The sequence below is a fragment of the Solea senegalensis genome, linkage group LG20 (genome assembly GCF_019176455.1).
Source record: "Solea senegalensis isolate Sse05_10M linkage group LG20, IFAPA_SoseM_1, whole genome shotgun sequence".
Lineage (NCBI taxonomy): Eukaryota > Metazoa > Chordata > Actinopteri > Pleuronectiformes > Soleidae > Solea > Solea senegalensis.
The window spans coordinates 9,849,421-9,876,575 of NC_058039.1; the positions used below are offsets into that span (position 1 = coordinate 9,849,421).

Genomic DNA, 27,155 nt, shown 5'->3' on the forward strand with positions numbered 1-27,155 from the left:
TGCTCAAGTCAATCCCCAAAGGGATGAGTTTTTTAGTGTGCATCTGCGCATGCGTGTGCCTGTTTGTGAGTGCTTAGCTTTTGCGTGGGGTCAGGCTTTTTCAGGCTTGGCAATGAAGCAGGAATGAGGAGCAGTTTCTGTCCTGGCACCAGTTACCTGGCGGCGAGGGTGCTTGCATATATTAACACACAAACGTACACACCGACGGACGGAAAAAACATATATACAAAGAATTTTCATTAATAAACAAACTGACGCACTCCAACGTTTGTCGTCCTGCTCCACGCATGGGAAATGTCTACATATAACGCTCTCAGTCCAACACACATTTCACCCTCTTCCTGTCTGTCACAGCAGTAGGGTGATAATCCCTAAGCCGACTGTGGTTCGCTACACTGGCTTGGCACAGCAGACACACGCTGGTGCGCTGTCCTTCATGATTGGCACTGGCTCATGTCTCTCTCACACACACACGCGCGCAAATAAACACACACATAAACACAAGCCACATTGTCTTTCTCACACTCACACACTACATGCTGAACCCAGTCATTAGTTCCTTGTCTCCAATGAGGGCACATCACTGGCCGAGCTGGTGTCCTTGTGCTGGCTGGCTGTAGCTCTCTCTGAGTGATGCAATATGCTAATGGGGAACACCATTTGACAGAGATAATTGATCAGAATTTAGATCCATGGTGTGACTCTTTACACTGCCATTGTTTGTCTGTATATCACAAGTATTGACATCTGGTTGGTGTTTCTGTGGAACACACACGCTCACTTCATTGATAGGCCCAGCAGCAGGTCACGAACAGCAGTTGGATCCGATGACAGTTGATCCCCCTGAGTTCAGAAACTGTTTACTGTCTGCAGCTTCTGCCAATGACTCATCCCATCGCCCACTGTAATGGACTCCGCAGTGAGCAATAGTTTACATAAACTTTAACTTAAACCCCTTCATTTGTTTTGTGCATTTCTCTTTTCTTTTCTGGTCTGGTCCATTCATCTTCAGCTGTTTTGGTTCAAGTCTTTGAAGCAAGATATTTTCCCTTTCCCTCTTGGCTGTTTTATCATCCAGAAAACAGGCAGCAGCCACTGGTGGGAAAGGAAGGTGCCAAAGATAGGCCCAGAGGGGCCGTGCAGTGTCGCACAAAATAAATGAAGGCCCTAATTCCATTTGACATTCATCTAATGAGAACCAAATTTCAAGTATTAGAGTGACAAAGAGGTGCAATAGGATCCACTTGACAGTAATTGCCTGGCAGCCTATCTACTCGACTTGTCCATAAATCTCTATGGAATGGATTGGAGAGGACTAAGCAGTCAATCACGGTAGATTGAGACCCTTCAAGTAAGAGATCACTTTTCAACTCCCAGCTGGAATCTTCTTTTATGACAAGGGTGATTACAGAATTATCACGCTCCTAGAATTATTTATTTGGGAGAGAAATTACATTCAAAGTTATCGTACTTTTTACATTTTGCCTGTCAACTTTGCCAACAACAACTTTAAGTTTCAATTTAACTTTTTTATTTTATTTTGATTTTGTTAAGCTCCAGTACTTCGCTCAGTGCAGAGCTTAATCAAAGCCTGCCTGTGGGGAAAAAAAACCCCAGTGATAATCTAAAATGACCACCACTGTTTTAAATTGGATAGGTTAGACAAAAACATTCTTTTCATACACCAGCTGTTAATGCTGAGGACTATTCCCTGTCCCTCCTATATACCTGCAGGTATACAAAACAATCTCTAACATTACATCACACTGTTCAAATTACAAATGACCAGTGGAGTCAATACTAAAAGTGTGCTGCTGTTTTTCCTCAGATTGTGCTGCTGAAGGTTAGGGCGTCCTATATCCACCTCATAACTGCCCCCCAGCTGTTACTCAAAATTGAGCTGTTCAAAACAGATCATCACACCATGAATGTGCAAGGAAATCCTAATAATAGATGCCCCAGCAGAGCTGAGCATTCAAAATTAAAGTGAAACAGATATTTTAGACTAGACTGTGGCTGCTTTAGGCAAAAAAGGAGCAAGACAATAGCTCTAGTTTCCCAAGCCGTAGATCAAATATTGCACTGTATGTTGAATTATTTGGAAACCGCTAGAACCAAGCTCATTCAACAAAAAAAACGTCCTGGAGGTTTTTGAGTTGGATGAGGCAGAATGTACTCCACAAAATCTGAAATGGCAGACAAATGATAGATGAGCTGGTAGGATTTTCCCTGTGTACCTGCATTGCTGTTCCTAGAAATGCTCATCCCAAGCGTTATGAAGCTTTAGAGTCACTTCTCCCAAAGGCATTGAAGGATGCTATACGGCATAGTAGAAACTCATTGTATTTAAATCCCAGTATACACATCTAACTATTTTAACCACCTATGCCCTTTAAGAATTCCTTTTTTTTAATGTATTTGATGAAAAACAATACATACTAACTCACAACAAACCTCTGCAGTATCTCTGTTTTTCATTTTTTCGTATTCAAAGCTTGCTCTGGTCTGTTTTTAAATCCTCACTGGACATTTGTTTTTTTTCTTGTCTTTGGGAATTCCAGGGCTTAATTTCTAATCATGACACACGGGCAGTTAAGCTCTCTGGCTTTGATGCTTGATGTCTTTATATTTAACAGTGTTGTTGGGCCACATTGGGAAACCATTTTAGCATTAATATCTTGCGGAGAGAAAGAGAATTCCTTTGGGCCTCAAGCTTGATGTTTGGGTAACTTGTTCTTCCTTAACTGTTGGATGATGGTACGGCTGACAAAAAAGGAAAAAAAAAAACGTCCAATTGCTTTACACTGTCGGCACAATTATTAGGCAAGTTGTATTCCTGACGATACATTTTATTGTTGAACAATTACAGTGCTTTCAGTCAGTCCAAAATGTAAATAATCCTCAAACCTGAATATTTAACAAAAGAAAAAGTTTTCTTAGGAGAATATATATGTGTGCACAAGTATTATTATTCAACTAAATGAAAAACTAACATTTTCCCATCTCACCTGTTTATTTTCATTTATTAGAGTGAGTGTAAGAAATAAATACCTCAAAATCTACTAATAAACAGTTCTGACTTTTACCAATATAGCCACCCTTCTTTTCAATAATTGAGCCATGAGCCTTCCATCCAAGGAGTCTGTTAGTTTCTTGATCTGTTGACGATCAACTCTTCATACAGCAGCAAACACAGGCTCCCAAATGTTGTTCAAAGAGGAGTATTGTCTTCCCGCAATGTAAATCCAATTCTTAAGAAGGAGCCCACATGTTCTCTATAGGGTTTAGGTCAGGTGAGGAAGGGGCCGTTTCATTATTCTGTCATCTTTAAGGCTTTTGCTGGCGAGACACACAATGGAGTACTTGGATGCATGTGATGGAGCATTGTCCTGCATAAAAACCATGGCCTTCCAAGTAGTTCTTCCTTAATAATAGCAGCCCATGCCAGTACCTCACCTACACTGTGCTGGCTTCTGACTCGAAGTGGAGCTCTGTGTCCATTAGTGATCCAGCCACAGGCTCATTCATCTGGTCCGTCAAGAGTCACTCTCATTTCATCTGTCCATAAAACCTTTGAAAAATCTGTCTTCGGATGTTTCTTGGCCCAGTCTTGACATTTCAACTTGTGAGTCTTGTTCATTGGTGGTCGTGTTTTGAGCACTGAACACTTCAGGTAGATTGCATTACTGGAATACGACGGCACTGGAGGTTCCTGGTAGCTTCCCGTTTAATTCACCTTTAACCACACATTTCTTGCGACCCTGTTGTGTATTTGCGGTTGATTGTTCAGTGATCACGCCTCAATAGCTTACCTATTTTATCAGTGCTATAATTGATGATTTTTGACTTTTTAGAGTCTGTTAAGTCTTTCTTTGTTGTCCAATTTTGTCTGAGGTAATTATTTTGTCTGCCTATTCATTGTGCACACCTTTATATAGGGTGTTTGTCAGTTTGTCACATCACCTGATAATGCTTCAATCCTATTAGAATTCAAGTTTATATAGCAGGAGTTGCAAATCTTTTCTATCAATTTCTTTGTCATTTCTATGCAGTTTTTATCTCGGAAAATATACTGTGCATGGTTACTCTCTGCAAACACAAGAACTATCTTCTTATATCAACACTTTTGTTGAATTTATCATTACTTCCACCGGCTGCAGTATCTGCACCACAAACCTAAAGATGACAAGGGAACAACACTGACAGAGAGTGATTCAACCTTTATTTTACTGAAGGGAAGACGTTTTTAGTGATAAGAGAACATCAGAGATTAGATTGATTGTAAAACAGAGACACTAGGTTATGCTCTAATACAGTTTTTCACTTCCCTTATCAAACGAACACTGTATCTCCTGTACAATTTTGGTTTATCTATTCAGAAATGTGCGTTTTCAGAAATTGTCGTTAAAAAATTGTCGGAAAATTATTGTTCACAGATTTGCTCTTCGCCACATTTGTAGTCATGGTTTAGCAAAAAAAGGTGTTTAAGTGATTCATTATATTCAACAGCCACCTTTGTCTGAGCCCCAGTGCCCGACGGATAATTAACACACTGTGCTCTCCCAAAATAGGAATCATTTACTCCCTCAAGGCCTTTTTCTTGGCCTCAGTTGTGTTCCTGTAATTCAGATGAGAGTATGGTTTCACACGTCGCATGCATTTTTATTTGACTAATTCTGTCAGAGAGAAGCAAGTTTAACTTTCTAAACCTCACTGGTGAACATTGTGTTTTATATTAGCAAGTATTCATAGTCCAGTGAAATGATTCTGGAAACTCTTGTCTATTTTGACGTCAGCAAAGGATGCAAATGTTTTCAAGATACCTGGATAGCTTCATTTATTCACCTGGTCACTTATACGCTTATAAGTCTGATTAGACAGGTTTAGTGTCATTTGAATACTGGAATGATAAATAGCTTACATCTTTGCCACCCAGTGTTTTTCTTTCTATCCGTTACTAGCCTGGTGTACTTCTTTAAAATGATTTTAGCTTTATCAGCAAACTGACAAACTACTGTTTTAATTGAGTCCTTAATTATAACACATAGGCTACCGCCACAAAAATCTACATATTTTATGAATCGCATCATTATCCCAGACAATCATCACTTTCAAAGTGAATGTGACATGAAATTATCATATTTTTGTAATAGTCTTGTGTTTTATTTTGTGCAACTAGATTTAATAAATCAGTGATTGAGATGTTTTCCTTTTATAATACTGATGTCTTTATCTCTGTCAGCTCACTAATATAACTCTTGTCTCAGAAATAAACAATTTAAATGAGGTGAGGGGGGAGAGAATTATCTTAATTATTGTGTTATCAGTGAAGACCTCCTGCTGCCACTGCCCTAATTAAAGACTTTACATAACTGCGTGGATTCACCGCAGTTTGTTCAATCAGAGAGGTTTTCAAAGTAGGCGGGGCACCCCCTAAAAGCTTCAGGACAGTTTGAAAAGATAATTTAATTGGTTTTTATAAAGAGATCTAGGGACCTGGTGTTAATGTCCACCTCAAGCCATCCAATCACAAGTGGACAGCTATCAGCACAGACTTGAATGCAAACAGAGATTATGTCTGTTTGTATTAGCACACAGTTCACAGTAGAGAAATTCAATATGTGGGATCAAGCACAATAATCATGACCTCAGAACCTCAAGGTATTGTGATGTCTCAGTCTCAGAACTTTGAAAATCTTTGTTAGATGGAAAAACAAGGGTTTGTTTAGTAACAGTAGTCTCCTGCAGTTTGAAAAAAATCATGCTGAAGGGCTTTGTATGAAAACAGTTTGGATTCAGTGGCATTTGCCATTTAAATGAATATCCTCCATGTTTAGTAAAGTAAAAAAAATGTGTCAAGCACTACTTACTTGCAGCAGGCTCCGGTTGACCTCTTGGTTTTTTTATTCACTATTGTAATTCAGGATCTTTTATCAGCGGACTTATTTCTGTTCCTCTGTGCCGCTATTGAATTAATCTTGCCCTGCAGTGGCTTTATTTATTGCCTGAGGGGCTCGAAATTTATTTTTGGCGGCCTGTGCTCATGTGGCTGTTGGTCTCTAGAGAAACTGGCCTTTCAAAGTTGAAAACAGAGACTGTAAATGGACTTTGTCATCTTTTATTTAAGTCAGTTTGATTTTGCCAAAGCATTGCTTCAATGATTGTATGATCTCTGCATTTAGATTGTTGGTTCTAATCATACTTAGAGTAATTGGGCTACAGAATAAAGAAAACATCACCAGCTGTTCGATGATATTTTAACGCAAAGATTTCAAAAATACCTGTGTTAAATCTATTTATTCATGAGCAATAAAGAAGAATTTAAACAAACCTCTATTCTTACTCTCCATACAGTAATCCCTCTCATTGTTTGCCATGGCAAATAATACACTGCTTGTGGTTTAATTATTTCATTTTGTTTTAATTTCTTGCATCACTCTATGCCGCCTGTAATCAAAATGAGGGATGGAAACAAGTCCCTTTCATATATTTACCTTCTCATGTCCTGTCCTGAGTGTCTGATTCTGGCAGAATTGCTTAATTGTAAAATTGCTTTTTTCATGCTTGGATGCACGCGGTGGCCCTCGTTCTGACTATCTGAGTACATGTTCTAAAGCACATTTGACCACATTGTAGGCGTAGTTTGCTACTTATGCAATTAACTCTTTATATGAGTTCTATCTCCCAGTAAAAGCCAGCTGTGCTTACACGTTGCTCTATAGTGGCAGGAATCGGAAAGAACGCTTCTCTGCAAAGGAAGTTAGTTCTATATTCATGGACAATTACGATCATGCACTCAATGAATATTCTTGCAACCAATAATACAAGAATCATGTACATTTGTCATTTTTTCTTTCATCGGTAAACAATTAATAATGAATTAACTTTACCCTGTTGCATTGTAATGACCAAAATGTGACCGTAAATGAAAAGTATAGGGAAAAATACCCATTATGACTTCAAGTATTTTGTTTATTACGTTTACACTGATAAAAACAAACAATTGAATGCTCTCGTTTGAGAAGGTTGAATACATTCTTTGCCCGGGGAAATGATTATTATTACTTGATGATTTGGCTGCATTGTTTTCATTAAGAGGAGAAAAGTGACTTTATTACACATTATCGCCACAGATGGATACACACACACACACATACATTTTGAAATCTTCAGCATGGCAGAAGTTTATCAGCATGGTTCAGTAGTAATTCTGGCATTAATCATCTTACAGCAACCATTAAAAGTCACCATTGATCATTAATGTTCAGTCATTGTCTGTATAACAAATTTACTCCGTTATGGAAAAGATTTTTTTTTTATCATTATTATTATCATTTATCACAGTGAGACAGCAGAGAAATCCAGTTCCTAAATATCTTCAGCAGCTGCAGGATGTAAATCAAATGAAGTATGACCTCTTCACTACAAGTCATGCTATATGGAAAGGTCTGCTTCATCCTCCGCATTTCAACCCCTCATACTACATTGAAAAAATCTGTCTCTGGCGTTGAATTTGTCTAGTATTGAATTCCTTTGTGTGCAGTTGGCGACGCACTCGACGCATGGTGTTGGTTTACCTTTATCTCGGTGCGCTCATTTGTCATTTTGATGAAGTGTCGTTATAAACGCAATCTTAATTGCTTCTGCAGTCATAGCTTTGAGAATATGAAGAAAAAAAATAGCAAACAATTTACACCACAATGGATCACAGGTTCCCTAATGATGATGGAAGAGTTTGTGTCTTTAGATATAGAGCTGGTTTTGTTGTTTTTGTTCCATTTTTACCAATTCCTGGTGATAAATCTTAGTATTTCAGCAGCTGCAATGTATTCTTTTTACTGTGCCTCAAAATGCAAAGGTGGAAGTGTTAAGTGATTGAAACCAGAAGCCTCTTAATCAGTAAACTATGGAAAAGTAAAGTACAATTTAGTCAATTGACTACATATATTTTAATTTTGTATGTATATTTTAACTTTGTATTAATTTTTTACCCAGTGTTGCACTGATGAAGTCATCATTGCTGCAGGACCAGGACGCAGATAAATTTAATGTCTAATTTGCTGCAATTAATCTACAAGAAGGAATAAGATTCCTAATCTCATCCTCGTTGCATGTCTCTGCCGATTAAAGCAGGCACAATTATTGGAATTTGCATCCTTTATATTAACATGCATCTTCCAAAGAATCAAATATGATTTGTCTGTTTAATCAGCAAAACATCACTAAAATATTCAGGCGCACCAAAGGGCAACACTGCTGTGAAATTATGCTAATTTCATTCCATCAAATCATGTTCGCCATTGTTGGGATACAATGGCGGCAGCTCAAGCATCTAATAAACTAATAAACATGAAGTTGGCACTCAGGGCTGATGCAGAATCATTTTTACTGTGCATGTCACCCCCAAACAGGCAAAGAAATGAAACACTCATTTGAGGTCGCTTTTTGTGGTCAAAGTTTTTTGTTTTTTTTTTGCCTTAGAATTATAAAAAATAGGCATACACATTTTTGAATGTCATGGATGTTATTTGTCGGCTCTTACCTAAAGATTTCTGTGGACATATTCAGCTAAAAAATTCATCATGACGTTTCTCCCAACAGTCTTTTAGAAGTCCCTTTTTTTTTTTTTTTCTTCATGGAGTGTTGACGCTGCAGGGGCACAGTCAATGAAAGGTCACGCCTCCTGTGGAGTGAATAAAAATAGACCCAACCAGACTTTGCTGCAACATCAAACTAATGAAGCTGGAGCAGAATTGATTTGATTCATTTAGAGGAGAGCCACGATCGGATGACTTTCATATAGCAACCCAATGATAGAACTTAGTGTAATGCGGCCGAATGTAAAACGAACACAGTGTAATAGTGTTAGAAAGCAAAGATACTGAGTAACCATGTTGGCCACATGAGGCATTTTCTTGGTGGTTGTTTCCTATTATGAAATTTTCAAACGTTACCTATGATCTTCATGAGTAAGGTACAATATTGATTCCTAATATCCTCTTTAACTCCTGTTTTAATATATGTCATTTCATTTTTTTTGTTACTGCCATTTATGGTGGAGCAGATGCTTATTGTTGTGATTGTCCGTTCAGAGTTCAAACAGTAGTTTATTCCTGTTCTACAATATCACTGCAAAACACCTTAACACCACTGTTGTCGTCTTCTCATGAGCAAAGAGGGCAGGGAGAGCTGCACTCACAGCACCCTCTGCTGCACAGTTAATTACATCAAACTGTCTGGTGCACTTCTAGGCTGTATATTTTGAACTCGATGTTTTTTTTTAAGGGCTGGATTAAGTGGGAAGTCCTCATAGAGAATGACATCATTCTTTTCTTGCAGCCCTTTGTTTTTGTGGAGTATGTACAGGCCTTTACTTTAGAGTTTATTAAATAAAAAGTGCATTCATGTATATACTCTGGGGTAAATTTTATCATTGCCAGATGAGAGAGATTCAAATTATTTACAATTTGCAACATTAAATCAGTAGCAATACCCAGCCCTACTTTCAAGGAAATCACCCAGTATAACTGTGCATGTTGCGATGAGCTCAGAGGCTGGTGTACAGATGAAAATCTCCTGGGCACATGTTTTATTACCTCTGCAAACACAGTGTTCTCCGCAGGAGGAGATCAACAAGTCATGCGAGCCATTTTACAGCTCCGAGAGATGAGTTATGGCTTCGCGAAACCAATAGTTAGGTTTTAACGTCCCTGTAAAGTGATAGAAAATATCACTTCTGACTTTGTCACCACACAGGAAAATGTGTTAGTAAGTAGTGTTTAAAAACGAGGTTTTAAATCATGTAATATTCAGCGACATTCTCTGCCCTAAGACAGTTGGGGCATGGCTGCTAACAGTTAACAAGAATGCATTGTGTTTCTTTCTAACAATCACAACCGTAACAGTTTTTCAAGAGGTTTTGCATCACAGAAGCTCAGTGCGTGACTGCGTAATTTGAATCCTAAAAAAAATCACAGACAAGTTCTGTGATTAATTGAACAGGCTGACGAAACAGAGTTCATTTGCAATTTGTTGCCACACTTCTATTCCCCTTTGGCCCGAGTTAAGAATAACTGTGCTTTCAGTAAGTTCATCTGCACGCAGTTCAAGGTGTGATGGCAACAGTGCCGAAGCACAGCATCTGCTGTGAACGCTCTGTAGCCTCTTCCCAACAAGAAAGAGAAAGTCTGCAGTGGATTAAAAAAAAAAAGTGTAGGGCATGATTTCTGTCCTCTTCTTTTACGTGGTGGTTGGGTATGAGACGTGTTTGAATTTTTAAAAAAAAAATGTCCTTGTCATGTTCTGAGTTAATTGTTCATCATTTATTTTATTTTAAAATTGTGATGTTCAATGTTACTGTGAAAAGGGACTGTTTCATTACATTAAATGTCTTATTTTATAAATGTTTCTGCCGTGTCGAGTAATAAATTAACACAGAGTTTCTCTTGGGTGAGATATATTGCGCCATCTGTAGAAAATCCATTACCGCTGTACACGGTTATATCATTCAAATGTTAATCTTGTGAAAGGGATATGCTTTTATTTGAGACTGTTAATGGGTTCAACAGCGCTGAAGGTTTGACTGAACGCAGCAAGATACGTTCGAGGTTTGATAAAGGTTGCACTTTTCAGAATGGAGCCGACGGTGTCGTTCCATCAGGTCTGAACCATAAATTGTCCAAAGGGTTGCATACTGTGATTCTTTTTTTTGTTCTGCTCTCTGGGCTGATTATATACCTCATTTTAGTGAATAGATGGTTGCTGGAGGAAAGTAAGATGTTATCTTATAAGTGTGTATGTGCGTCTCGGCCTAACTTACAACTGTTTTGTATTGTCCCACAAACTAACTTTTTCTGGTTTGGAGTGTTGATGACGCAGTGACTTGTTGAACCTGTTGTGACAAAAGCTTTGAGGATTTATGAATTCTTACTGTCACTTCATTTGGATGAATAAGACCTTGGTGTGTGTGTGTAGCCATTTGTTTTTAAGTGCTTACTTCATCTAAAATGGTTACATTGAAGAAACAATGTGGGCGAAGTTGGGTTTGTAAGTGGATGATTTGCTTCAGCATAAAAAGCACCAATCATTACCTCGCGGCATTGCTATTGATCTGCCAGAGGCTGCATTTAGGGGCCTTTGCAGCTGCATAGTGCAGAGCTTTCTGTGCCAGTGTGATGCATCATATCATCCACACATGCTTCATAGGAAATACCCTACTGTATGGAATCGTATGTGCTTTGTATGCAGATACAGTTCCCTGTGGTTGTGAAAGGGATTTAGGCTGAAGGCTGTCTTTTTCTTTTTCAATTGTTTTTGTAATGAAGGGATAAAAGCTTTGCTGGATGAAGGAGCGTAGTTGAATATATCAAAAGGAAAATTAATTCTGGAAGTCAGCCAGTTTGGTCAGCAGAATTCGCTGTCCATCATCAGCACACCGTGCATCTACATTTTGTCTCTGTATTGCAAGTGAAAGGTTTTTTGTTGTATTAACAGCAGTGGGGACTGTAAGACAACCACACTGTTATTAACACTCAAGGTATTGAATATAGACCATACAGTAGGTGGACGTAGTCCTCTGGTTTTCAACAAGAAGCCAATGCAGAAGTTGCAAAAATAACTGGTTTGAACTTCGTTTAAATGGAAGTCTGTGGTAGTCAATATCAGTAAACATTTTCCACAGGAGTTAATGGTCTCAGTCACTTGTTTTAGGTCTTCTTCAATAGCTCATGTTGTCAGTTAGGTATCTATTCAGTGGAATGGATGATAAAATAGAGCACATAATGGACAGTGGACACCAGTGTGATTGAGAACTGGTATCGTCCAATATGAGCCTGGTTGTAGTTGACGTCTGTGAACATTAATTTGCAAAACCTCACCATGTCCCTACATGTTAACTGGGTCTAATATGTACATATATGGTTTTTCTTGCTAACTTTACCATGTACCTCTTGTGTGTGTGTCCCAGGAAGCACTGGGGGAGAACGCAGGTGTCCACGGCCCAGCGGAGGACAGGAAGGAGAAGGTGCCCAGCCCACATCTCAGCCAGCTGGTGGTCCTCACTAACAGTGGAACTCTTTATGGGTTAGCTCAGAGAGTGGTGGCCACTGAGTCTCTGTAAGTACTCTGCACTTCAGTAATACAACAGCGGTTGCGAAGAGAATGAAGGCAGTGCTTGTTTCATGTCAGCGTTGTTTACTTCCGGCCTGTGTCACGCATACTGTGTAATGAAGTTCTTCAAGTTCTTCAACACTCTACAAGTGTTTCCTCTAATCAAATTAAGATTCTGATTCTTTAAGGTGATCATCATTTCAGCAGTCAGTCTTGTAGCTTCTCCATCAAAGGTATGCTATATCTGCTGTGGGTGTGTCACACTGCATTCATCATTCACATCAATAAAGCTTCATGAATTAACAAGGCCTCACAGCAAGAAGGTCACCGGTTTGGATCACCGATGTTCAACCAGTGGCCTTTCTTTGTGAGGTGTTGCATGTCCCTGTGTGCATGTGGATTCTCTTTAGGCTCACATAGTCCAAAACCATGTAGAGGTTAATTGAACGTGAAGAGTGTGAAAGTGAACGGTTGTTTTGTCTCCGTATGTTGGCCCTGCGATGGACTGGCAACCTGTCCGGTGTGTACTCTGCCTTTCACCTTCAGTCAGCTGGCATTGGCTCCAGCATATGGAGGATAAAGCGGTAGAAAATGAGTGAATGAAAACGTTATTGAAGTAATAGGGTAGCTGCAATGGCTTATTTTATCATCTTCAAAGAGAATTCATAGCGTTCTTCCTAAAAATGTGAATTTGGAATGATCTCTTATAATAAGTCTCGCTTTTTTTTTTCTTGACTAGCACAACTGCACGGTGCACAGAAGCCCCCTGATTAATTAATTAGGTTCAACTGTCATGAGTGCTGACAAAACTCTCGGATCCTGAGAGGTCTGCGGTATATAGTAGTACCGCAGTCTGTAAGTCTGTAAACCAGGTGTAAAAATGGTGAATAGGCTTGCAGCATGTCACACAGCATTATTTGTTTGTTTAAAAAAAACAAACAAACAAACAACCAAAAAAAATACAGAAAATCAAAGAGCTTAAGTCCAGCAGGTACGGCGTTGCTCTTTGCAGACAGGACACTGACTTTATTGACGGCAGAACTGCATGAACGTTTGTGTGTCAGTAACAGTATCATTAAAAAAAAAAATGGGCCAGATAATCTTGACGTGTTTTGTGAGAACCTCCAGCAGGTGCCATTTCAAGCATCAACTTGAAAAGAAAGAACTGAGCCCAGAGCAAAAATCAAAGATTAGTCCAGTCTGATGGTTGTCCTTCCAGCTGTTGTTCAAGTGCAGTATCCACACGTGTGTGATCAGATAAGTGTGAACTGCAGGGCCTGCGTTTTTCCTCTGAACTGCAATGTGTTGCTGATGTTAACACAATTTGTGCCCGCTAACCTTAATGTGATTTTCTCTGTTCCGTGAAAGGAACAGCGGTGCACAGGGCTTAGTCGTTGGGGCTGGCTGTGTTTATACAGTATAGTGCTTTTCAGATTAAGGGCTCTATACATTACGTATGAATTCAACACATGGTGTAAAAGCAGATGGAATAAATGAGGTCCAAATGTGTAACACAGCAGAAAGGGACACTGTGCTGGACTTAGGTGGGTTCTGGGTGTAAATTACCTTAGTTCAAGTTGTTCAACACCCTCTGAATAACACTATAATAGACAACAACTCATTTTAATACGAGTGTACGTACTGCACATGTCCATTTGTGGTTTGAACATGGCTGCTAGATGGGAAAATAACTAATTAATTGGTCCCAAGAAAAATGAATGGTATGTACTCTGGACTCATAACTCATGATTAGATTTTCACTCTCAAATATTGATAAATTGACAAATGTTGTTTATCTTAACTGGTGCCCCCCCCCTCCCCCCCCAGATTGGACTGTCCCATCATACATGCTGCATTTGACTAGGAAAGAGATTACTCTGTGAGGCGCGCCGTTGCTGAAGCACTCATCCTTGTTAAACTCAGCAGTGAACTTCAGCCCGCTCAAATCTGCTTCCTCAGTTTTCATTAAGTGTACGGTAGCCTGTCAGAGACATCATTCAGCCTGAGTTGGGAGGTCTTTATTTAGTCGGGACTGGACTCACAGAGGAACTGGGCTATTAGGTCTGTCCTTATTGATTTTTTTCTCTCTCCCTGTATTTTGTGTCTTCGCTGCTTTCGCTCGGTCTCAGTATTTTTCAAGCATAATTGGAATCTCAATATCATTACTGCTTTACTACTGCTTTATTTGTTTGACACGCGCGGTACTTTGCGGAAATAGACGTCTGTGTCTGCAGTGAACAACATAGCTGTGTGAAAAGGACATAAAAGGACAAATCATTATACTGAAAGAACGTTTCAAGAACACTGCAGCATTTGCAGTTTACAGAAAACACTTGGGGCAAGTGAAGTGAGCATCAGTGGAGATGGACATTTGTGAACATGAATGCCGGATTTAGTATCGGAATTTTAACAGAAAAAAATACCTTGGGTTTCTGTAATTTGTGCTGTTGCGATAGTTCAGAATGAAGCTTTGTCGGTTTTAAGGATTCTGGGGGGGTTCGATATTCCCTCGATGACACGGGATGCTTTTTCCACAGCTCCTGTATCCTAGTTCTATCTGGCAGTAATTTCATCAATCCTCGTGTTTCATCAGCCCTCCTGCTCTTCGCCATTTTGCCTGTTTGTTCCTTCTGCACATGCAGAGCCTTTTGTGATCTCATTGGTCAACATCACTCACGCGATGAAACAAGTTGTAAGAAAGAAAACATGCCAGAGTTTGTCAGGTAGTTGTAAGGCATCCCAGATCCATCCTAGACAGACACATTGCATCGTACAAAGAATTGATTTTTGTGGACGACGGGTCCCGACACCCTACATCAGTGAGATCGAGCTCCAGCACAACTACACTGGAACGTCTAGGGCTGCAACAATGAATCCATTACTAAATTAATTGTTATTACTTTGATAATTGATAATTGATCATTGCATTGTTATTATTATTATTATTATTATTGTTAGTGTTTTTATGAACACTTAAGTACTCAAACAAGACATTTGAGAATCTCATCATTTGAGGTGTGAGAAACATCAACATTTTCAGCATTTAATTACATTTTATGGAACAAACAACTATTCGATCAATCAAGATAATTATTTCTGTAGTTTAACTGATTATGAGAGAAACTGTTAGTCGCAGCCCTCGAAAACAAACTCTCCTCAAACCAGGATTCTGTCAGACATAACTCGTAGGAGTTGTATCGCTCCTGGAAAAAAAAGAAAGAAAAAAGAAACATCAGGAGAGCATTTGTCTTCTTTTATGTTACAAACATTCTTCAACACATTATGATGCCTCTGCTGTGCCGAGCTTTATCTGTTTCTGACAACTTTGTTTTCTTCACAGTGTGTTTTTGGCAGAACAGTTTGAGTCCCTCCAGTCCCACCTAGACACAATGATGCCTGCAGCCAAGAAGCCTTTCCTGCAACAGTTTTATTCTCAGGTATTGTAGACATTGCACACTTCCACCTAAAATGTAATGGTTAAATGGTTATTGTAGGACTGCTAAATGGGACGTTAAGATAAAAAAAACCGTCAGTTATTAATTCAATTCATACAGTAAATAATATATAGTATCTCTCGTTCACTTGATAATGCCTTTGAGTTGTCCTTGATTTCTCCCTCAACAGAAATCAATATGTACAGTAGCACTGCAGCCCGGCGTACACCCCCTGTACTCTGAGCAAACAAGAAGTTGTATGTTGCTCAGGTTCATTTGACATTTGAAATGTGCAAGTGTACAGCGATGGCTGTTTTCCCGCTAACATCAAATGAATGTCATGTCTTGTGATTTTTCTGCTTGGAAATGTGTCAGGAAAACACGTCTCTCTGAAGGGACTTTTGACTTCATGTCTGCCCCCGTTTCCTGCTTACATCATGTTCAGAGACACAATGACAACATGGGCTCGGCCCTTGTTTTTCTACCCTCAGACGGTTTCTACAGCCAGTGAACTGCGGAAACCCATATACTGGATAGTGGCCGCCAAAGCCATCGACTACGAGCAAATGTTACTCATGATGGCTGGAGTGAAATGGGACATCAGGGAGATAATGTCACAGCACAATGTGTATGTGGACGTCCTTTTAAAGGTAACCTTTCATTTGAAATTCCGATGACTGCTAATGTAATATATTACTGCGGGTTGGTGCAGTAAATAGACACAAGAAGATTTTTTTTTTTTTTTACGGGAACAGAACACTTTTTAAAGGTCCAGTGTGTAGGAATTACTGACATCTAATAGTGAGACTACAGATTGCAACAAAGGGCAGACTCCTCCACTCACCCCTCCCTTTTCCAAGCATATCGGAGAGCTACGGTGGTCTTCTCTAAAGTACATATAAAAGACTTATTCTAAGGCCAAAAACCGAAGTATTATCATTTAAAAGCAATTTTACACTTATGCAAACCCTCCTAAATCTTACACGCTGACTTTTTAAAGTTCTAGGGAATTTCACTTGCCCACCACAGGGCTGTTAAACAAGAGACATCTTGGCTACACCTTCTTCTTATACAATGCTTGTCATGTTAACTAGGTGCTAGCCACAGTGAAGGGCAGCTAAGAATGGCCTCGCTAAGTTTTCAAAACAAATATTTAATGACTGCAGTGTTTGTTTTGCAAATGCTCCATGAATTGAGCACTAACTCGCGGAGACACATCCATTTTACCACACAGCATGGCTGCTAGCCGGTTTGTTTTGGTTGTTTCTGTTCCCATTACACAGGGGAACTTTACTTTAGTTGTGTTTCTGGTTGTGTTTGTTTGGAGCCGCTCTCACTGGGATTCACAGCACCCAGGTTTTTGTTGAAGTGACTGGCTTTACTTCAGCATACATTGACAGTGAATTTCGACTATGTATAGTGTTTAAATTCCAACTCTTTAGTTCCTGGTTGGTTCTCACAAGTAGGAATTTATTCACAGACTTTTAATATCAATTATTTGGGATGGGGTGAATAGTTTAGTGCTCCCCGCAAGTTTTAGCATTGTTTAAAGATGTTTGAGCTCACCTGTCCCTGAAGTTCTTTTTAAGAATTGGAAATGTCTTTATGCATACTGACTACTTATCCCTTCATAAATGCTGCATGGTGTAGAAGGACACTTGGCCTGGGTTTCCCAGGCCCTTACACTCGCAGACTAAAAAGGTCTGAAGGGCTCACTGTGGTGTGAAATCCTTAACAGACTGGCACCAAACTGAAAAACAAATGCTTATTTACAATGTGCACCAGCTTGGCTTAGAAATCTTTTTCTTTTTTTTTTATGAAATCGGAGATTTTGCTAAAATCCCTTTAAAATTAATTAATTAAGATATTCAGAGTTGAAAGTCACCAGCTAAATGGCTTTGAATGGCTCATGGATCTTTCTCACCTAATTTGGTTCTGAGCAAAAATTACCTGAAAGCAAATGTCTGTCTCAGTGGCTGCTTTAAATTTGTATGGTGTCAAAGTGATCCAGCACATGGACTGACACGCCGTGTGTCAGGGCTAGCATGTACATTCCCCATCGAGCGCTAATAGGCTTCTCTGCCAACTTGTCAGACACCCACAGTACATGTGGAAGGCGCTGTGTACACTGATTGAAAAGGGTGTGCTACATTTTGTTGTACAGCACAAAGGAGAATATTTTATTCATGAATTCAGGTTGATCACTGGTACTCAACAATGGCAATGATTTGCATATAAAGTGGCAGCAAATGCAGCAGCCGCAGACTTCATTGACAAAATATCAAGTCTGCTGTTCAGGATGGTTGTTTGTGAATGAATAACCCATCATTCCTAGATGCAAAATTAATGGGCACATATGCCTTAAAATTCAGGTTCACTTTCATCAAATATGACGCAAGGCATCAGGTGTACGCTTGTCGGTGCGTGCGGGAAAATCAGACACCCTACCTGGGACACATCCATCACATTAACGACTACAGTCCTTATGTTCTGCAGTTTCTTCCTGATATACAGCGGCAAATCAGATCATGAATTGTACGTTAATCCATAATTAAACCTTTCGGAGGGAATGGTAAGTGGAAAAGCAGGACTAATATGTAAATGGTTTCATTCACGTCAAAAACTCAAACATGTGAGTCCATTTGGAGTGTCTCCAAACCAGAGAAAAGCATTCACCAGCTCACAAATAATTTGTTAATGCCTGTTTCAGGCCATGGTAGATTCATACTTCCTGCTTTCGTCTTTTCAGCACTTTGGGATGTTTTGTTTCCCTCAGTCCAGACCACAGAATCATAAAAGAAAAAGCTCAGTCAGTCCTGACCCAGACTGCTGTAGCCTTCTTATCCTGAAGGAAAAATATATCTTTCATTGATCTGATTTACTTATGCCACCATTTATTATTTATTAAAAAAAAAGAGAGAGAGAGAGAGAGATTAACAGCAACCCTTAATGCTGTTTATTCTTCACAGGCTGTAAATAACTGAAAAGTGCTTTTCACAGCATGAGGCTGATTTATAACCCTGTGTGGTTTTACAAGTTAAGACTGGCAGAGCTGGAGTTTGGCTTATCCAAGAACCCTGTGGTGCTCAGACTTTTATTTTGTCATGTCTTCCATTTGGGAAGCCGAAGATGACTGTGTGTTTTCTGTTTTCTGTCCGTGTCTGAGGCTGTAGTTCATACAGTAAATCCCCTGCCTCGCACACAGGTTTGTGTTTGTTAAATGTACCTAATATGCCCTAAATGTCCGTCTGTCTAAATTTTCGGCATCGTTTATTTCATCCTGCATTTCATAATGTTCAAATTCTCTTTTGGGTGAATTGACTTTGGATTTCTCCTCCATCTACTCAGGAGTTTGAGCAATTCAACAAGAGGCTGGGTGATGTTTCCAGACATGTGCGCATTCCGCTGCCTGTGTCCAACGTCTTGTGGGAGCACTGCATCCGTCTGGCCAACAGGACGCTTGTCGAGGGGTAAGAGAGTCATAAAACACCTCTTCAGCTTCAAGGGCTTCTGTGCAGCCTGACGTCACTCTTATGAAATCATGGCCAGAAAATGATCACCTTCTGTGTAAATTATTGCTAAAAACTGCGTGTGTGAAATGTTGCCCCTTTTAAAGGTTATATACGTGTATGTAAAATAACAGTGACCTTTAGCTCTACTAAAATGCTACACGTACACACTGTGCTTATTCACATCCACGTACATAACTGTCCTAAATATTTGCTTAATTTTCACACATCTGCAGCCAACAGAGATCGTAAGTGAAAGCTTGAGACCAGCAGAGCAACAATAACTAACTGTAGTCACATTAGATGCGTCAAATATCCACCGAAAAAGTAAAAGAGAGAGAGAAGGGGAGGTAGAGTGTTAGCTAACCTTGGCTGAAGTTTGTTGTCAACTTTCTCTCGACTTTCAACAGTCTATATTTAAACATGATCCTCATTCTTATTCTCCTCTGGTTGAGAAGTTTTTGAGAGTGGTATCAAGCAGCATTTCCAATACTACTTCCAATGCTACAAGCTTGCGTGATAGTGCGGGGTGGCTCAACAGACCAGAACACCAAACCAAAGCAGAAGCCAGTATTTCAATTGAACATGTTTCCGATGACATATGACGGTCATTTTGTGTATATATACTGTATATAATATTACACATTTCTAAATGTTTTATATATTGTTCTTATGTTCAAACTCTTCCATTAAAGGCGTGATAAAGGCAATGCTGTGCCTTATTAATGTGATACACTGATCACTGATTTTCACATAGTATATCATAGTCTGATATCGGTGAGAGTCTTTAGAAACCTGTTAAAGTTATAGATGATGGGGCTGCAGGGGTTGAGACAAGTTTCACTGCAGGTCTGTAAGTGCAACTGAACCTGGTGAACCTCTCTTAACTTCTCTGGGTTATTCTTGCTTGGAGTACTCGAAACGTGGGCTGCTCTTTGCAAAGCTTTCACACACAAGAAACACTGTGTGTCTTTATATCTATACATACACGCATATAATGTAGGCTGGCTGTTAATAAATGAAAGCCCTCAAGGTCAGATGCACTGTAAACGTTGTTTGAATTATTATTTCCACCCATGTATTCTTCAACTGTGGGAATTATACCTGTTGCCATACGTATTTAGATGCATTTATTCATGAATGGAGAACTTTTTTTTTTAAGTCAGCATTTGGGTAAGCTTTTGTGCATGAAATATTTATATAGGATACCCCAGCAGTCACTGAAGGTTATTGGAGTTGATACCCAATTACACTGCATTGAGGGGAACAAGGACGTACCCAAAAGAAATGCATGAATTGCTCACAAGAGCCCTAAATGCAGTGAAGACCTGTAAAATTGTGGTTTTAAGAGCCATGGGGCAGATTACAAATACTATACTCTCAGGTTACAGTCCCTAAGCTTGTGTCATGAACAGATACCAAACAATACACGTGATTTATGTCATCAAAGAGATTTAAAAACCCGCCATCGACCAAGTCTACCATGTGTAAGAAAGCCCACAGACCAAAGAGAAACAGGGTTTTTTATTCACTCTTTACGTCCTTCATTTTAATTTTTTCAGTTTAGGCCACAGTTTGAACATCTGCACGCCATAAATTTAAAATGCAAAAGTCTTTCCAAAGCACGCATCAAGCACGGTGAAGGAATCATGGAAATTGCATAAAGCACATAAGAAACCTGAGGACTCCGGTTTCCAGGTTCATTTCTGCCCCACTGTATCACAACCTTCCCACTTTCTGCCTTATAAGCAACAGAGATGGGTGAGGATAGGTGACAGAAGATCACAGCATGTTTTTCCCCTCCCCTCAGCATTTCTATTAAACCCCCCACTGTTTTCTTTCTCACAGTTAAGTCAACGTGTGAAGTAGGTTGTCAGACTGACATCAGACTGTGTACAACAGCACTGAGAAAGGCTGGATGGATGGTGACATAGTGAGAGGCTGACGGTTATCATGAGGTTACACACACTTCATTGGGAAGAAGAAACTCTTGATGCCGACACAAAAGTCTTCCTGCTGCTCATTGTAAAGGTGACGCTGGCAGCACTTTCAGTTAGAAACTTGCTTTTTTTTATGTGGTTGATTTCTCTCCCGTGTGTTAAAAGGAGAACATTGGACATTGAACTTTATAAAGCAAAGGTGGAAGGCTTGTCTTCACCCACAGGGGAAGATGGATGAGTTTACAGCTCTGCACTGTTTACGAGTATTTTTCTTCCCCTACATAAGAGAAAGTTTTAACCTCTTCCAATGGGGAGAGAAAAAAAAAGGTTAAAAACGACTGCAGTGTTTGGCAAAATTAAACCTCTGTTGCTGCAGTAGCAATTTCTGTGTCCAGTGCTCGTGTCCTCTAAGAGACACGGCAATATGGCGGCCTGAGAATTAATAGGCAAAGCTCAGACACTCTCTGTGTCAAACTCTGGCAAGGCCTGAACAGACGGAGAGCGAGAGTGAGGCACAAAATGGAAGCAGAAGAAAGACAAAGTTTGAAATGTGAGACACAGAGTGTGCAGAGAGCAGACCTGACTGTGATGTAGTGGAGATGCCAGTAGTCAACCGACACACACACACACACACACACACAGACACACAGCAGTGGAACAACCTGACTGAATATTGGATAAAAGGCATTTACGTTTATCAAACTGATGTTCTGACACATATTTGATCGATAAACACAATCAAAATCAGCTCTGTTGGACAATCTGTCACAGCATTTTTACACAAATAGTCACGTAGCCTGGAATCGGGTCCACAATAAGTGAACAAATGAATGAAATATTGGTACAACGGTAATATAAAATGACTGTTGTGCAAAAAAAATTAAATGTTCAAACCATTTTTTTCCAATTCGCTATCAAAAAAAATATGACATACATATTCATATTCATTTACAAATCAAGTTTTATAAATGTCAAATGAAAAATAAAATACATTTTTATCATAATGTATGAACCAGGGGCAAGCAAGATAAACCGCAAAGTCTATCTCGTCCGTTCTACTGTGTTGTAAAATAAAGATTTAGTTATGGGAGCCACTCGTGACCTGTTCCCTTTCTGCTTCCATTAGTACAACGTTTTGACAGGTTTGGCATTCTCCCGTGCATTTATACTTCCTCCTAAACTTTAATAAACATTGACGTATGACAAACTCAAACGCGGCACACAGACGACGTTGAATGAATTCAGTAATTCAGAGTGAACTACAGATGGGTAAATGGACTGCTTTTATGTGGCTTTTAGTCACACACACACTCACCTGTAGTAATTTACGTGATGCCTTATTTACATTACGCCTTATTAGGACCAGGTTTTGGCCCCCATGAGAACTCCTGGTCCTGAAAAAGTCAGTGTTAATACCAGAAAAGGTTATAAGGATGTGACAAAAACAGGTGTACATACACACACACACACACAGATGACTCAGCACCATCAGGAGTTGTTCAGTCAATGTCTTGCTCAAGGACATTATTGCATTATTTTCACGTTATTGTTATTATTACATTGAAATATCTTCGGCTCAGTGCTTCATTTTCAGTTCATTTTGCAATCAGGGTCAGAAAGGGTGACGTGTGACTTGACGGCAAAGCTCAGGTCAGAGCTTAAGAGAATTCTCCCGCCTCACAGTCGTGAATCAAAATGAAAAACTGACTTGCTTTCCTAGTCGTCGTGCACTGACACATAAAGATGCTAACCCCCTGCTGTGTGCTCTTCTGCAGCTACGCCAATGTGAAGAAATGTAGCAATGAGGGCCGGGCCCTGATGCAGCTGGACTTCCAGCAGTTCCTCATGAAGCTGGAGAAGCTGACCGACCTGCGGCCCATCCCCGATAAAGAGTTTGTGGAGACCTACATCAAGGCTTATTACCTGACGGAGAACGACATGGAGCAGTTCATCAAGAATCACAGGGTGAGACGGTGAAAGAGGCCGTTAGAAGATTGATTGTTACACTAAAAGTCCCAGACGGCAGAGGCAGGTTCCGCGTTAGTAAACACGTGTGAAATGAAAAGAAAGACGTGCCAAACAGCCGTAAGGCGCCACTCACATATCCCGTGTGAAACAGCCAGGTTCATACTGCTTACATGCGTGTGTCGTGTCTGCAATGGGGAACGTCTTGCTTTTCATTTCATCTCACATGTGAACTGATGAAGACTGCACATTTCGCACATTTTTCCCCACACACGTCGCAGCAAAGGGGAGAATAGACCGTATAACCTATAGTTTCCATCACGGTACAGTTCAGTTTGGTACAGCGTGGTACGTTACGGAACGGTAAAGCCCTCAGTCAGGCTTGCGTTTCGGAAATGCAAAAAAACGACATACTGTACCAAACCAAACCATTTCACTCGGTGGAAGCGCAGCATACTTATATAGCGCTTTTCTAGTTTTGCTATATAGCTGTTCACACCTATTCACTCACGCATTCACACAGCATTATTCTATTATCTATCTTTCATATTGTTCACATACATTAAGAGCAACTTGGGGTTCAGTGTCTTGCTCCCAGACACATCAGCATGTAGTCTCAGGAGTAGGGATAGGACGATACCATTTTTTTGTGTCCGATACCAATATCACAAACTTGAGTATTTACCAATACCGATATTAGTCCGAGTCTTGAGTCATTTCAAAGACGCGATTCACCAATTGTGTAACAAATATCGTTCTCCCAAAACAAAATGAAGAAATAAACAGCTCAAACATCCATCCATCAGTCAGCTAAAATGCTTTGGCTGAAGCAAGAATTGCACCAATACCAATAGTGACCGATACCAACTCCCATCCCTAATCTGGAGTGTATGAAAGAATCTCCACAGCAGCTCAGCACCGGACACATCCCCTGCATAAACAACCGAGATGCACTTGACGCAGCTTCTGCTTTGCTTTGACTGACGTTTCCGTGTGTGTTTTTGACAGGAGTATTCCATGAAGCAGCTCGCCAACTTGGTCAACGTGTGCCTGGGCTCACACATAAACAAGAGAGCTCGACAGAAACTGCTGGCGGCCATCGATGACATTGACAGACCCAAGCGATAGACTGATGCATAGCAAATCCCAATGTATCATTGACACCACACGGAAACAACAGAGGGACTCCCCACTGCGGAGCCCCGAGTCGAATGTCTTCAGTTTTTTTTTTTAACAACAACATACTAATCGATGTTGATGTGCGCTCAGTGAGCTCTACAGCATGTGCAGTAGTGTACACGACCATTTCTTAGGTTCTATGTTAGTCACAACTCTTTATACTGTTCACCTGTTGAATTCACACTCAAGCATGCTGCATTTATTCTCTGCGTAGATGTACCATAACACCTCATTACTTAACAAACATGTTGTTTCTGATCTTTCTCTAGAACCGTAGACCAACAGATCCTGACTTTTTGTTTTCCAGATTCACTTTTTTTAAAAAGAAATCAGAATCTGAGTAGTAATTGTGAAGTGAGGCATTAACACGTGGTCATTTGTGGAGTTCCGTCTTCTTCTGTTTGGTTTTCACAGCTCCTGCATCGAGAAAAAAAAATGAAAACAACGAGTGTCTAAATTAGATTGTCGCGCAATGTTGTCAATCGTTGTGCTAAATGTCGCTCAAGAGAATATTTTATTGATTGTGCCCCTCTGCTATCTGAATGCAGAAGATACAGTACAGTAAATCTGGGTTATTATTGACTTCATTCATGAGTTTTAAATGAATCCAGCCCTGTGGGGTTTACTGTATAATTGAGGGTATTAGTTATGTCTGACTGGATGTTTTATGTTATCAATGAATCACATAAATCTAATATAATTATGGACCTGACAATATTATTAATTGCCTTAGTTATAGATTAAATCTTTTGCCGTGTGTGTATTTATTTGCTCTCTTTCATGTATTATTTTATTGTCCTGAAGTCAGTCCGTCTTTGTGAAGGTGCTTCTCCTCGACGTGAGCCTCGGGCCTTCGCGCTTCACGTTGAAATGTCAGTGATTTTTAGCCATTTAGCTGGTTAGAAGAGTCAGGCGCTGGTTTATGATGAGTTAGTGGTTGACCGGTGTCAACTAGCAGATTAGACTTTAACTTAGTCTTCACCTGCCAGTCGTCGCAGATTGACGTTCGATGTCACAGGAGGAAGAAAAACAAAAAGAACATTTTGATACGGCTTCATGTACTGTATATTTTGTGTGCAACTTATTCCAAAACAAATACTGTAAATGTGAACAATGTGTATTTATTATTTCTTGTTTCACTTCTTTCTTTCTTTTTTCCTTTCTTTTAGATATGTATATGATCATTTTCATCACCTCTCACTATCTAATCGGCAAATTACAAATATTTAAACATTGTCTAAATGCAGTGCACTAGTGGAAATCAGTAATCAGTGTTAGAAGAATATCGGAAAAACATGATTCTGCCAGAATAAACATGCTAACAGTGAACCATGAAGCTTTCACTATGTCTTTGTGTAAACAGTTAGAATCTTAGCGCTGCAGCAAGTTTGCTGTTTCAAATGTGAAGTGTTAGCGTTCAGGAGTGTCGCTGTCCGTCCTAATGATGCCTAACTCGGTGGGAAGCTGTCAAACTAATGAATGTGGCTTCCTGTGGTCGCAGGCCCTCGGTCTCCCCGTGAAGGAGGAGGAGTCTACTGAACGCACAGAAATGTGAGGCGCTCATTATAACTTTGAAAACAAAAAGTTTTGTTGACAGTAAAAAGCTGGTAAGTGTTACTTCTTATGACATTACAGTGGGTTAGATATGGAATTGTGTTTTAAAAGATCCTTTTATGTCTCATGTTACAGATTCTCACACGCTCAGGTGTCTCCACCCCCCCATCTTCTGTGCTGTTGCAGTCCTGTGACCCTCTCGGATAAAAGGCTGTGCAGGGGCTCTCTGCTCCCGCGGGTCTGATCCTCTGCCAAAATTTCATCAGCCAAGTCCACAGAAATCACTATCACTGACCTACGCTGTCTCTCTCGCTGCTAATGTGCATTCACTCAGCCTTCATTCTTGTCTCCCCTGTTCATACATATTTAACTAAGAACAATGGCTGGCACAGACTGTTCACACTGTGTACTTTGCATGATGATTCATAGCAGGAGGTTTGACTGAGGAGGTGTGTGGAGGTGGTAACGAGAGACGATTCTCTTCCGTGAAGAGATGTGTAGATGGATGCTCTTTTAAGGCCTTTACCTCAGAGACGGTTTGGTGTAGGATGCTCAATTATTAATCAAGGGTCTTTTCAAGGGTCATTTCAATTCAAACTTGAACAATGACAGTTGATTGGACGCTTTATGAAGGAGGAATTCGGTTGTCTGTCTCGACAAACGTGGTTTTCCAGATGCTTTGGTTGATTACTGCTTTAATCTGGAGGAAAAAAAGAGAGAATGACCCTTGACAGTTTGCTGAATATCCACATTAGGTCACAGCTGTAACTTGCCCTGACATATCTGGCGCAACAACACTAATACAAACTGAAACATTTCTTGTTTCTTTGCTGTTGTTTTTGCTCAGATTTCCTTATTCAGTGCACCTCCTTTTTATTGTGCTTCCTTTAAATACATGCACACAGGTTGACCTTTGTTTTTGAAGGGAATGGGAGACGGCACTGTTGCATATTACGCTCAAAATAAAAATGTGTTGATGAAGTTGCAGGTGAATATCCCACACCTCACCCTTCTCTTCTAAGTTTGGTGTGGCTAAAACACGGTGGTCCAAAATGGGCTCATTTATCATCATAATTATACAAGGCTCATTCCGGGCTAATGAAAAACAACAATTCATACCGTCGGGCGATTGTATACTAATGAAAAAATAATAAATATAATTCATTTTCTGCTAAATGAAAATCATTTCAACTCAATTTTACACACTGGACCTTCAAAAACAGTAATCACTTGTAATATACAAACAAAACAAGTCAGACTTATTCATCTTTACTTAATTTTAGGGGCTCAATATATGGATGAATTAATTAACTAATAATATTTAAGTTAACCCTTAGTGCTCACGAGGTACACATCATTGCAGCAAGAGCTCTCTCAAAAGTTGCCATGGGAGTAAAACAACTCCTTATATGGACATCCTGGGCTGTGTGTTTATAGATCACATCTTCAGGCTTTACCAATTTTTT

General features: G+C 39.8%; 1 protein-coding gene across 3 annotated transcripts in view; it reads left to right on the forward strand.

Annotated features, from left to right (window-relative positions):
• Positions 1 to 25,464, forward strand: part of vps50 (VPS50 EARP/GARPII complex subunit) — a 95,650-nt gene extending 70,186 nt beyond the window's left edge. For 2 of the 3 annotated variants that reach the window (XM_044052606.1, XM_044052607.1), the window contains 6 exons: positions 11,966 to 12,114; positions 15,449 to 15,545; positions 16,034 to 16,192; positions 18,891 to 19,012; positions 22,767 to 22,956; positions 23,965 to 25,464. In XM_044052606.1, the coding sequence (XP_043908541.1) occupies positions 11,966 to 12,114; positions 15,449 to 15,545; positions 16,034 to 16,192; positions 18,891 to 19,012; positions 22,767 to 22,956; positions 23,965 to 24,084 (837 nt within the window). In that variant the 3' untranslated portion in view covers positions 24,085 to 25,464. The other variant, XM_044052608.1, reaches the window with a different exon arrangement.
• Positions 25,465 to 27,155: the final 1,691 nt, after the last annotated feature.